The 12,815-nt window shown below is 34.1% G+C and overlaps 1 protein-coding gene across 1 annotated transcript; it reads right to left on the bottom strand.

Annotated features, from left to right (window-relative positions):
• Positions 1-3,984: 3,984 nt before the first annotated feature.
• LOC132632665 (uncharacterized) lies at positions 3,985-6,824 on the bottom strand. The gene is made up of 6 exons (XM_060348689.1): positions 6,672-6,824; positions 6,449-6,569; positions 5,396-5,759; positions 4,742-5,204; positions 4,608-4,663; positions 3,985-4,306 (listed from the first exon to the last, which is right to left on the bottom strand). Exons 1-6 carry the CDS (start codon positions 6,706-6,708, stop codon positions 4,265-4,267), a joined length of 1,083 nt encoding a protein of 360 aa, XP_060204672.1. The 5' UTR covers positions 6,709-6,824; the 3' UTR covers positions 3,985-4,264.
• Positions 6,825-12,815: the final 5,991 nt, after the last annotated feature.

Below are 12,815 nucleotides of genomic sequence, written 5' to 3'. Positions count from 1 at the left end.
GAAATTTAACATATAATTTGTTTAAGAACTGTTAGGCGAGCCCCGAGCGTTAAGCGTATTTAGGGCGTACAGTAGGACACTTAGGGCGTAAGCCTCATAGGATTAAGCCCCGAACGTGAGCCCCGGGGCATTTTGCCAGTGCTTCGCCCTGAGGCGAGTCCTGAAACTGCCTTTCAAAACACTGATGTGGATACAATTTCCACATATGTGCTTTCAAGGGATTTTGTTGAAGGCTTTTTGGGCTATGGGGTGAAACATGTGTGGATATCCACAATAAATTACTCCCTCCGGATAAAAAAAAGAGTCCACTTAGCCATTTGCACACTCTTTAAGAAACTATTCACTCCAAGAAAAAATATGTAAATTGACTAAAATACCCCTAATTAAATAGGCATTGGAATTTGATCACATAACACTTACTAGGAGCAAATCTGAAAAGATAAAGTTAATTGTTTTTTGATTTAATAAGTGAACATTTTTTTAACAAAAAAAAAAGGCTAAGTGGACACTTTTTTTATCCGGAAAGAGTAATAGGAAGCAAAAATAAAATCTTATGGAAAATAATAATAATACCATAGTTAAGAACGACAATGTAACTGGTTTTTTAGAATAATAAAATAGTTTAAGATCTCGAAAAATTAAACTTAACTCAAATAAAAATATATAAAACATACTAAAAATGAATAAAAAGTTGGAAGGATAGGAAAGGGTAAAAAGGAATAAAATTAACAAATAGCAATTTTGGAAGCTCTAGTCTTTGCATAAAAACCAAAGACGGATGAGCTAATCTATCATCACAAATCAGAAAGGATTTTCTAAAAAGAAAAAAAATATTAAAGCTTGAATTGATTTAGAATCGTTGATGCTTTATGATAGATCAAAAATGGATTTTAGTAGAAGAAAGAATTATTCACTTTTTCCAAAAAATCAGTGTTCGGCCGTGGAAATTCAATATTTTTGAAATTTGAAAAACAACCAAAATCTTATTTTTCACTTTTTTCACAACCAAAAACTTGTTAAAAAGTACATTTATATTATCTGCAAAAGTTGTGACACAGAGACAACTCCAACTTCAAAATTCCAAAGAAAAGTGTGTGTTTTTTTTTTTTTTAATTTCTATGGTCAAACGCCTACTAAAACAAGAATACTGAAAATTGAGATAAAGAAGATGAACATAGGAAGAGAAAAGGGAAAAGTAGAAAAATAAAGATAGAGATGGTGAATATAGCAAGATAGAGAAGTAAGTTACGCCTATTAAGCAATATTCTCACGAGTCTAAGAAGCTTATATTGTGGCATGGCTCAAGGGATATGGGCATGTGGAGTTTGGATGACTCATCTTAGAAGCATTGACATTAAATTCTGATCATGCCATTTTCTATCCTCTGCTTGGTTTGGGTGGAAATACAAGGAAGGCAAAAAAGAAGACCTGTTTGAGCTATCTATCTCATCAACTTTAATTTCCCTCTGATATTTGCTTTCCTCATTTTCTACACAAACCGAGTAAGAGAAGAATTTGAATAAATCTGCCTCTCTGTTCTTTTTTTTTTCCCGGTTTCCAAGCAAAGCTTAATGAAGACTTGAAATATTTTATCTGGTTTCTGTTGTAGAACATTTAGGATGATAAGTTTTTTGTTCTTTTAGCATGGAATATAGAAAAAGTTGGTTGGAATAGTGAGTCGTGAGCTTGTGAATTATATACCATTCAAATTTTCTCCAAGAAAATTATGTGCCATTTTGGGTGACCTGAGTAGCGAAAATAGGACAACCCTGTGGAAAAAGGACTGGTTTATATTTTTACTTTTTTTTTTTTTTTTTTTTTTTTTTTGTGTGTGTGTGTATAATTTCTTGATAGTGTTACTTTTAGTTGAAATTCATTATGTTTGGATTTCCTGTAATCTCTACATCATAGACGAACCAACATACACCTCCTGATGAAGGTGCTGTCCAAGCACTTGTGTTGATTATTTAGGGTAAAGCATGAGGAGGGGGGCATCAGATTAGAAACTCATCTCATTTATTATCAGTATCATAACTTTATCTACTTGAATGCTGCTGTTTCCTAGTTTATCCTTCTCTGTGAAAATGATGAGACAGATATTCTGTAATTATTTTTTGGGGTGGGGGATGGAGGTTGGGATTGTTTATGGTGGTTGATTGACTGTACAGTTACGGCACAGTGTGTGTGTGTGTGCGAGAAGGTGATGTTATAATAGAAGGTTACTGGTCTTACATGTACTGGGTTTACTCCAACCCTCTTTTGTCCCTCTTGCTTGTATAAGTAATAATTTGTTCGTTGTCGTTGGTTTTACCACTGGAGACTTTCATGCAGACGAGCACCGTACACCTTCAGAAGAGAACTTCAGATTTCTTGTTTGCATAAATGCTTAATAACTTTAACTTATTCTTGCAGTCATTGCTGTGTGACCCAAACCCTAATTCTCCTGCAAACTCGGAAGCTGCTCGGTTGTTCAGTGAGAATAAGCGGGAGTACAACAGGAGAGTTAGAGAAATTGTGGAGCAGAGCTGGACGGCAGACTGGTATCTCGAAATAGAGATTATTACAATCTCAATCACGAGCTTTAAGGCTCATCTATGTAATGTTTCCAGATACCTTTGTCCGAAATTCTAATTTTAGTGGAACTCCTTCGTGCTCTGGTCCTAGTATAATTGCTTGATACTACTCCCCTCAATTGTTGTTCTCTGCATTGGGTTGCCAAGCTCCTGTAGATTATGAATTCTGGTATTGGATTTGCTTAAAATGTGCTAGTTCCAACGGAGATGGTTTTCAGATACTTCCATTTCCTCTGAAGATTGGATTTAACTTGTAAACATTGTAGACCAGCAATGCATGTTCATATATTCAAACGAAATGAAACAATGACTTTCATGGGCTGTTAGGTCAATTGCTATCCACTTCATTTTAGTTAGTATTTAATTAGCAGATCTATTTTGTTACCGATCAGATATTGATGTCACTAAGAGCCTGTTTGGCTTAAGCTTATAAGCCATTTTGTGCTTAAAATAAGTCCAAAAAATAAGTTGGCCCGTCTGGCTTAGCTTAAAAAAAATAACTTATAAGCTGTTTTCAGCTTATAAGCCAAAAAAAATAAGTTGGCCTACCTCAATTTTTTTTTTTTTTGGCTTATAAGAGCTGTTTACAGCTTATTAGCTGCTTTTTTTAAGCCCATCCAAACATGCTCTAAATCTATCAATGAAACAGTTAAAGCTGGGTTTACGTAGTTCTAAATAGGTCTAGAGCAGTGGAATTATCAACGCATGGTTCCAAGTCAGTGTTAAACTTGAGTCATGCAACAAAATTTGGTGAGAAGAGTGATAATAGACTTTTGGACATTGTAAAGGTGACTGAGAATCTTGCCAAAAGTATTTTTAGAATCTTGTACTAATTATTTAGCATGTCATATCATTTGTACGAGGATAAAACATTGTCATTTAGGAACAAAAGGAAAGAGCAAAAGAGTTAAAATGGCAAGAAACCGTATTTGAGATGATATCTGACGCATTATGGAAATGAAGTGAAATTATTGTTGTCACATATATTGAGGGTTTCCAATCTTAAAGCTTGTTGCTAAATTTTTTCCACGACGCTGATTATACTAAAGATAGGGAGTGTTCTCTTTAAATTTGAAGCAGCACAGAACAATCATATTGTACTTACAGCCAAACCATCACATCCTAGAGGATAGAGGACATTCAAATGGACAAAGAATGCTGCATAACAAAAGCACTACCAGCAATGACTACGCAACATGACGACCAGGGATAGAGGAAATCACTCAATATTGTCTTACCTTACGCAGAGTTCTTTTAATAGGTAGAACAAATTCATATATGCACAACACAAACTGGCCAATCTCTATGCTGACCTAGTATATATCAAAAAAATGGCTACTGCAATATACTTGCAATTATCACTGCACTCATTAGAGGATGAAAAACGGCTAGTACAAAGCACACGAACTCGTGACAAACACTAGTATTTCACTGCAAAGAACATAAGCATAATAACACATTTCCAATATAATATTTTTAAAACCAAATGCAATTAAAAAATATAAACATATGTATAATTCCCTAAAGTCTTGGGTCAAACTAGAACCAAACAAACCAAATGCACACCCCAGAGTGACACTTCAACTCGACCCTTCTATTATCTATACAAGGAAAAGCTTCCTGATTATGAACACCAAAATGAAAAACCATAATAGAAGTATGTTCAACATTCTTTGATTCCATACATTTGTTTAAACTTCTGTAACATTGATCTCTTCTGACTGTGGAGCATCCTGCAAAAAGTGATAGCAAAGTTAACTATGGTATTATAAGGCATATGATTAATATTACAATAAAGAAAGTAATTAGTTAGTCCTAACTCAAAAGGCCATATTTTCCATAAAGAGGAAGTTCTAAGAGGGGAAGGTGCCTTCAGGTCATTATTTGATCAGACAAGACAAAGAAATACCATAGTTACACGAGTAGCAGATAGTGAGAATTAATCAATGAGATAAGGCTTATGAAGTTTCTGAAACTCAACAATTGAATTAATCAATGTCAAAAGGGAAGTTCAACCATATTTTCTCTTCTTACCATATTCTCTTTGTCTTCTGGAGGGACTTTCTCTGCAGTGTCAGCATTAGCTGGACCTATGAAAAAGAAAGTTAACAAACCTCATTAACATAAACGCCAGACTTTTGACCAAGAAAGGTACAAGCATATTTTACCTTCTACTTGAGCAGATTTCTTTCCCTGTCTTTTCCCCTTGTTCTTATTTGGTTCTTGCTTAGGATTTTCAAGTTTCTTTTTCATGGTACCAGAAACATCTGTTGTAGATTTCGGAGTTGCAGCATTCTTATTTACAGATCTACGGTTCTTAGATGCAATTTCCTTCTTTGATGAAGTCTCCTTAGTTGGTTCTGCCACTTGGCAAGTTTCAACAGCTTCTTTGTTCAAGACTTCAGGTTCCGATTTCTCAGTGCCAGCAACAGATGAAGAGGTATGCACTTCATCATCAGATGAAGGTGTCCCATCTTCAGGCACATGGGAACAAGTCTCAGATACTTGCAACTGCTCAAACTCTTGAGAAATATTGTAGCTTTCAAACAATTGTTTCACTGGCTCCCCAAGATCGACAAGGTTATGACGTTGCACATAGGATTTCAGCTCATCCCTCAAACGTTGAAGAGGCTAAAATTAAAAAGACATAGAAAAGGGTAAGAGGTTACGTAGTCGATTCCTATAGCTTAATTCACTAACTACAGACAGTCTTTGAACTTTTCTTCAACATCACAATGGAAAATTCATAACAGCAGTGAACTTCTTAATTAAAAAAATAAAAAGTAGGGATGTTATTTTCATTAGCTTATGATATGTCGTACCTCACAGCCAGCTTCCAAAGCGAGTTTGAAAAAACCAAGAGAAATTGAATGCTTAGCAGCAGATTCAGAGAGCTTAATCTGGGATAGCCAATAGATTGAAGAGAACAGACGATTGCTTTCCTTTCCATTTGATGACTTTGCAACGGCTGAAACCGGTGTATTAGTAGTTTTCCCCTGGTTGATCGAGGATCTCCTTGCTCTAGCCTCAGAAATAGGAGTGATATTGCCTACTGCTCTTGAGGCAGGGCTTGCACTTGGCTTAGACTGAATAGACAGCCTTCTTGGAGGTTTAGCAGCAGATTTTTCCTTGCCAGATAGATCAAGGACATTCACACTCTTACTAACACTTGAGGCAGGTTTTCCCCTAAAATATGAGATGAAAAAACATTAAGAAAGCATAGACATGCACTACACTTAAAAAGTAAAAATAACATGAATGTGCACATCCTCAAAGTCTCTGTACTTGTATACATGTCATTAGTGTAAATTTTTTGATTTCTATTACAAAGGGGAAAAAAATAACCATCTTCTTCTACTTTACTTAAGTTAGATTGTTCTTACTGCAAGACACCATTTATTATGACAATGAACAACAGAAAGCTATAAACCTTAACGTCGGCGACAGGTTAACATCTCTATTTTTGTTAAATAAATTTGATAAGAGTGTTTACTTGATTCCAGACCAAATATTATCATGCAGTTCAAATAAACAATTTTTAGATGCTATTGAATGTCTCCTAATGATTTTATAATATTGTGTGTTGCAGTGGGCATGAAAAGGCATTTTCACTAGAATATGATCTCTTTGCTGGATATGATTGACCTTCGTAGACATAGCAGAAAATCATGTATACAAATTCAACAATTTCTTCTTCTTCCAAAATTGAAATGAAACGACTTTTATGGCGAATGGACTACAATTTCTGGGTTTGCAAAGAACCAGAGGAATTAGGAAATTCTTCATTCAAACAACATATACTCATGCAATTTTAACACTAAATTTATTATACACACCAAAAAATAGTCAAAGTAACAGCAGCAATAAAGACATACCTTCTAGGAACCGAAGTGTTGGAAGAATCAATCAAAGGCGGCTTCTCCTCCTTAGGTTTACCAGCCGATCGCAGTGGATATCGCAAAAGCTTCGTCCCTGACGATAATCTCTTAGCACTTCCTGCAAAAATACAAAAAAAAAAAAAAACACTAGCGGTCAATTAAATAAATACACACAGAGACACGAGCAAACACAGAGAAACTAAAAAGTGGAGATTAAAACCAGAAACAGAGGATTGATCTTTTCCAGAAACTTCCATTGTGAATTTCAGGTTTTTCCAGAGAACAATGAAGGAAATGATGAGTTGTGTGAAGTTAGGGTTGCCTATATATACTCATGAAGAAATTGGCAGTGACGTATGGGCGGGAAATGTGTTACAACTGCTTTAAAATCAAAATCTGAAAACTTCTGTAGAAACGGCTCTTCGGGCTGGGCCCGTCTAATGGGCCCAATAAACACGCTCTTATCATATTGGTTTCAAATTTTGAATACGCTAACTGTTAATGCTGACTTAGCGGCTTGTTATTAGAATTACAAGTTAGGACTAATACTTAATCCACGACCTAACCTGCCTTTTCCCATAACTCTCCATCAAAGTAAATATTTACGTTTCACTATCAATCTATATCTATATATATAAAAAATGAAAGTTACAAGCAATGTGATTAAGTCAAGTGTCAAGCTAAAAATAAGCCACTTGGCAATTTTAAGACAAAATTTAATTGGCTATGTAATAAATTTGAATTTGCAATCAATATAAAGGTTTTTTAAATAATAAACAATCTTTATCTATATCGTATATTTTGAATCTAATGACATTTATCTAAAAAGATTGAAGTCAACGGATGATCAGTAGTATTTTAAATTGTTTCTCTATCAATATTTACATTCTTTTTTAATTAATTAGAGATAGGATAAGTATTTACATTTAAATGTTTGTTGAGCTTCAAGCTAGATAAAAGATAGAAATCTTTTTTGAATGAGAGATAATAGGATAAGTATATCATTCATGGTATCAATAATTTTCGTTTAAAAACTGAAGGAACTGAGACCTCACGATTGAAAAGTTCTACATGAACTCAAACGTTTTATTCTTTGCTATATTTATGCTTTTACATTAAGCTCTATCAGCTATTTCCACAGCCACATATCACTTTGTACTTTGCAGAGGTAATTTAATTTCTTTCTTTACATAAATTCTCTCTCAAATATTTATTCTATGTATCATTTCTTGCTTAGTCTTTCAAGAAAACATAAAGATCATGTTGTTATTGTGATCCTTAATAGTAAGTTCTACTGGCCATTGATGCACGTATGATGTGTGAGTTTTTAGAGGTAATTTGAATTCATTCATGTATATTATTTTTGATACTTTTTTTGCTTCTCGATTCCATTTTTATTAAAGTAGAAGAATTCTTCTAATATATACATGCTCCATATGTTTCTATGTTTGATGTAATGTCACGCCCCGAACCATGGCCTGGACGTAACACGACACTCGGTGCCTGACTGCATGTGACCGAGCGAACCACATGGCCTGCTGAACTATCATGAGGCATACATGAGCGGAAATATAACGTGAATGCATGATGAGCCTTTATAAAATGTAGTAAGTCATAATACTTAATAAAAACACTTGTTTAAACATGAGTGCGGAAATAACACGAATGAGCCAAAAATGGCTATACGACTCCGAATGTCTGACGTAGCATAACTGACTTGTCTAATCTATGAAACCTCTATCATGAGTCTGACTGGAAAACATACTTACTGGGACAAGGCCCCCAGCATACCTTTAGATGCATAATTAATCATAAAGTAAAAGTTGACTAAACCCCGAATGAGATGGGGCTCACCAATAAGCTGATACGAGCAAATCCTAATGATCAGAAGCGTCGTCCTGTAAATCCGTACCTGCATTGTGAAATACAGGCCCCCGGGCAATAAAAAGGGGACGTCAGCACATTGAATGTACTGGTATGTAAAGCAACCGGAAGAAACAACATGGGACATGGAATAACATGATAAGAACTGAAACTGAAAACTTGGACATGAACATGAGCATGAGTACATATATATATATATATAACATGAGTAAAACGTGATAAGTAGGGAGAGCATTTCATAAACCGACACATGATATCACCACGTGGATACGTGGAGTCTGGTACCTCGCCGGACCAGCAGAGCCCCTATACCTTGCCAGGGTATAAGGTAATAACGTACCTGATGGAACCATTCAGTGTGAAATTAAGGTATCGTCCTAACTGGGCGGAGCGATCCTTGTCCTATGGTGGCTACATAGTTTCAGGCTATCTGAGCCTTCTCGGTAATTCGTGCAACTCCCAAAAACATGAACATAATATAATTGGCTAAGAAGCCCTTGATTTTCGTGAATTAACTTGTAATCATGATTCCACGAAATAACTTGTAACATGGTTTCGTGAATTAACTTGTACTTGTCTTGTAATCATGATTTCACGAAATAACTTGTAAACATGATTTCATGAAATAACTTGTAAAATAGTTTCATAAGATAACTTGTCAAAATCTTGCAAACATGTTCTTGATTCATGAGTAATAAGAATATTTCGAAATCATATATATAATTGACTTGAAAACATGCTTGTAACTTGCTAGATAAAATCATAAGTTTCATATGAACATAATGAGAACACATGAGGAGGAATTCATGATTCATGGATTAAGCTAGGATTCCTAATATCAATAATGGAAGATTAGGAATACAATAACGAACATAGATACGAAATTCGTGTACATACATACATAATTACGGGCTACCAATATGTTGGATTTAATGCCCTAGGATTTGAACTTCATAGATTTTCACGAAACGGATCATGGGGAAGAACATAGAGATTCCCACATGTGGATGGAAGTTCTACATACCTTAACTTCCCGCTTTTGTGCGTATCACAATGTTCTTCAATCCCTTCAACTTCAATCTATAGCAATACAAGTCATAGGGATTCTATATTAGCAACAATATCCATGTTTTGTTCATCTAAGCATTTTATCAAACACTTAGTGGGCATGAAGCTCTATGACCCTCATTAATGGTGTTTTCTTCACCAAATCCCCATTCTTTTACTTCTAGCCAAATCTACAATCTCAATTAGGTGTAATTAACATCATTCTTCATCACACATATGAATCCAACAATCCCACATCAACAATCCAACAATCCTAGCATAGTTCATATAATTCTCTTCAACAACCCAATTATTATTCTCCCAAGAATTCATCAATTCAAAACCATAAAGGATTAGGGAGTAGAAATATTACCTTTCAAGAGTAGTAATCACGAAATCAACACCCCCAAGTCCGATCTTGGGCTTAAAATGACGACAATGACTTGTACTACACTTTTTCCTTCACGAGCTTTGGGATTCGGGGCCTTAAACTTGGTTGATTTTCTACTTTCTCTCTCTAATTTCCCTTCTCTCTCACTTCCTCTCTCTAAAATCTGAATTTGGAGAAAGAAATGGGCTTCTAGGGTTATATTTCCCTTTATACCAAGGGGAAATGGGTTTGACCCAACTTGAAAACGGGTTGGGACCTTGCTGTCTTAAAACGTCCATATCTCCTTATCCCGACGTCTTCTGTGAACCCACAACCTATGGTTGGATAGGTTTTTCAATTATCTACAACTTTCGTTCTTTGAGTTTTCCCAAATTCCCAAGTTATGATAGGGTTATGGCCTCCCGAAGTCAGGTGACCCGAAACGTATATACGGACCAAGATACGGTCACTGTTACGGTCCCGTAACACGAGGTACGGACCGTAACTTGGTACCGTACCTTGGTGAAAATTTCCAGTGAGGTTCTGGAAATTTTCGGGACGTTACGGTCCACTGTTACGGACCGTAACACGAAATACGGCCCGTAACGTCACCGTTACGCTGGCAGAATTTCCAGCGAACAGGCTTCAGTAAAAGGGGCATAACTCTTTGCACAGATGTCCGTTTTACCCCCGTAAGATACCGTTGGAAAGCTATTTCAAAGGGATAAAACTTTCATCAAGGAAGTTTTCTCAAATTCCCAACGGATTTTCATGAAATTAGACTGGAAGGCAGACGTATCAAAAACTTAGCCGATTCTATAGGATTTCAAGTGCCTTACTATTAGCCATATTGAGACGATCATATCTCCTTGCTCCGATCTCTGATTGGCTTGATCCTTATATCGTTAGAAAGGTATTTCTACATACTACAACTTCATTGATAGTACCTTCCAAAATTCCAAACCGATCAAGGAGTTATCGCTGCCCGAAATAGGCCTATCAACCATTTTCGCAAAACGTTCAAACCTTCCATGTTTCCACTAGAACTCTAATGATATGAGCTTAAACTCAGTCCCAAAATGCGGGGTGTTACATGTAAGTACCACCGGGAGACTATATATATACACACACACAATATTAGAAGAGTGAATTGAATATAATGCTTGGATCGACATGCCTGTTTTTGGTGATTAAATTTCAACCTAAGGGTATTTGTGTCATTTCGATTTTAAATTTTCAAGGGGTAAAATCATTAAAATTACGCGGTTTTTGCTTTTGTATAAACTGCTATAGAAAGTCTTAAGCTATGTTCTCTATTTTCGATCTTCTGTTCATATAATTACTTTTATTTTTGCATCAAATTCCATATCATTTTTTAAGGCAAAAGAAATTGGTTTTATTTTGACAGAAGAAAATTATGTTTTGGCTTATATAATAGATGGTAAAGGGATAGAAAATTCTCTCCTAATTGTAAGAAAAATATCATGAAAGAGAGAAATATCGTAAATATTCTTAAAAAACGAAAAACCGACCCAAACCGACCTCAACCAAGCTGATGGATATGTATTATATTTGATTTGGTTTGGTTTTAATAATTTTAAAAACCGATTATATTGGTTTGGTTTTGGTTTTAACCCAAAACCGACCCATGAACACCTACCCATTTCTTTTCATCCTTATGGCTGTTTTGTTTTTGAAAGAAAAACTTTTTCAACATACTTATTTTTCTAATTTGAAAGTTGTATCTTTCCTTATAGTTTCTTAAATATTCTTCCATTTAAGATAAGAAAACTCAATTGCATGTAATACAAAATAATAATTAAAAATATCAGTAGATTTCATGATAAGATAAGAAAATAACTTCTGTATTTATACTTTGGTTGAATTCAAAGTTACACTTCAGTTTTAAATATGATATAATTTTGACTATAGGTAGAAATGTTAAATGGAGAAAACTAATTAAATACGAGAGAAAGAATGTGCAAAGATATAAGAAATTGAAGAGTTGTGAACAATGAAATATTTACATACATATTTGGTTATTTGGGGGTTGGGGGTAATTTTCATTGAGTAACAAAATAATAGTTTTGAAATTTTAAGGCAATATGATCTAATATGAGTAAATCCAAAATTTGAGATAACTAGAAATAATATTTTAGTGGTATATTAGTGATAAAGAAAAATAGAAGAGCTAGAATGGGTTATTGCTCATACTCTTAACTCAAAATGTTTGTCTTACTTTTAAAAGGTAACCTCCCAGAGTATAAGACTTATTAAAAGTTAAAATAAGAATATTTGAAATTATATTATAAAAAAAAATTATAGATAAGACTACGTAACGGAAGATTTAAAATTTAAAATATTGAATATAAAAAGAATCCAAGTACCAAATTAAAAAAAATTAAAAAATACAAAAAGAAAATATCATGTGGGTAAATTTAAAACACAACATTCATAAATTCTTTTCTTTTCAAACCACATTTAGAAGTAAATACCTTAAATAATAGTTATGCCAAATAAACTTTTTCTTTTGTAGTGATATGATTTTTTATATGTTAGAAATGATGATCAGGATTGTGTAATGATATAAGGTTAATCATCACATGATAATTAAATATTTATTAAATTAATATAATTCAATGTGCTCAAATAAGTAAAACTATAATTTAATATTATTTCAGCATCAACTAATTTTCAGTAAATTTTTATTTAAGTTTTACATTACTCATGATGTTAATCAGTAATCATTTTTAATATTTCACAAATTAAATAATTATAAATATGTCAAACAAATAAGATAATAATTTTTTATGATTAATTTCATTTGATACCGACCGTGCATCGCGCGGGTACGAATACTAGTAATGTAAAGTAACATTAGCATTTCAAATCTTCATTAAATTAGATCCAAATGTTTCCTCTTTACTCGGGGTGTTAGGTCACATTTTCTCTCTTTTTGTATTTTTTTACCCTTAACTTTTAATGATAGGACCAAGACAAATCTGGACATAATATTTTCAACCTTGAATTATAAATTCATCAAATTTAACTTTTTGATTGTCT

The sequence above is a fragment of the Lycium barbarum genome, chromosome 3 (assembly GCF_019175385.1).
Source record: "Lycium barbarum isolate Lr01 chromosome 3, ASM1917538v2, whole genome shotgun sequence".
NCBI classification, from domain to species: domain Eukaryota; kingdom Viridiplantae; phylum Streptophyta; class Magnoliopsida; order Solanales; family Solanaceae; genus Lycium; species Lycium barbarum.
Note: the sequence above shows the minus strand (reverse complement) of the source record. Positions and strands in the feature narration are given on the sequence as shown.

Bases quoted from the DNA above. Each gene is read 5' to 3' on its own strand.
- LOC132632665 (XM_060348689.1), bottom strand. From the start codon at position 6,708: ATGGAAGTTTCTGGAAAAGATCAATCCTCTGTTTCTG. The intron at 6,570-6,671 runs GTTTTAATCTCC...GTATTTTTGCAG, and splicing joins AGATCAATCCTCTGTTTCTG to GAAGTGCTAAGAGATTATCG. The intron at 5,205-5,395 runs GTACGACATATC...TTTTAATTTTAG, and splicing joins CTTTGGAAGCTGGCTGTGAG to CCTCTTCAACGTTTGAGGGA.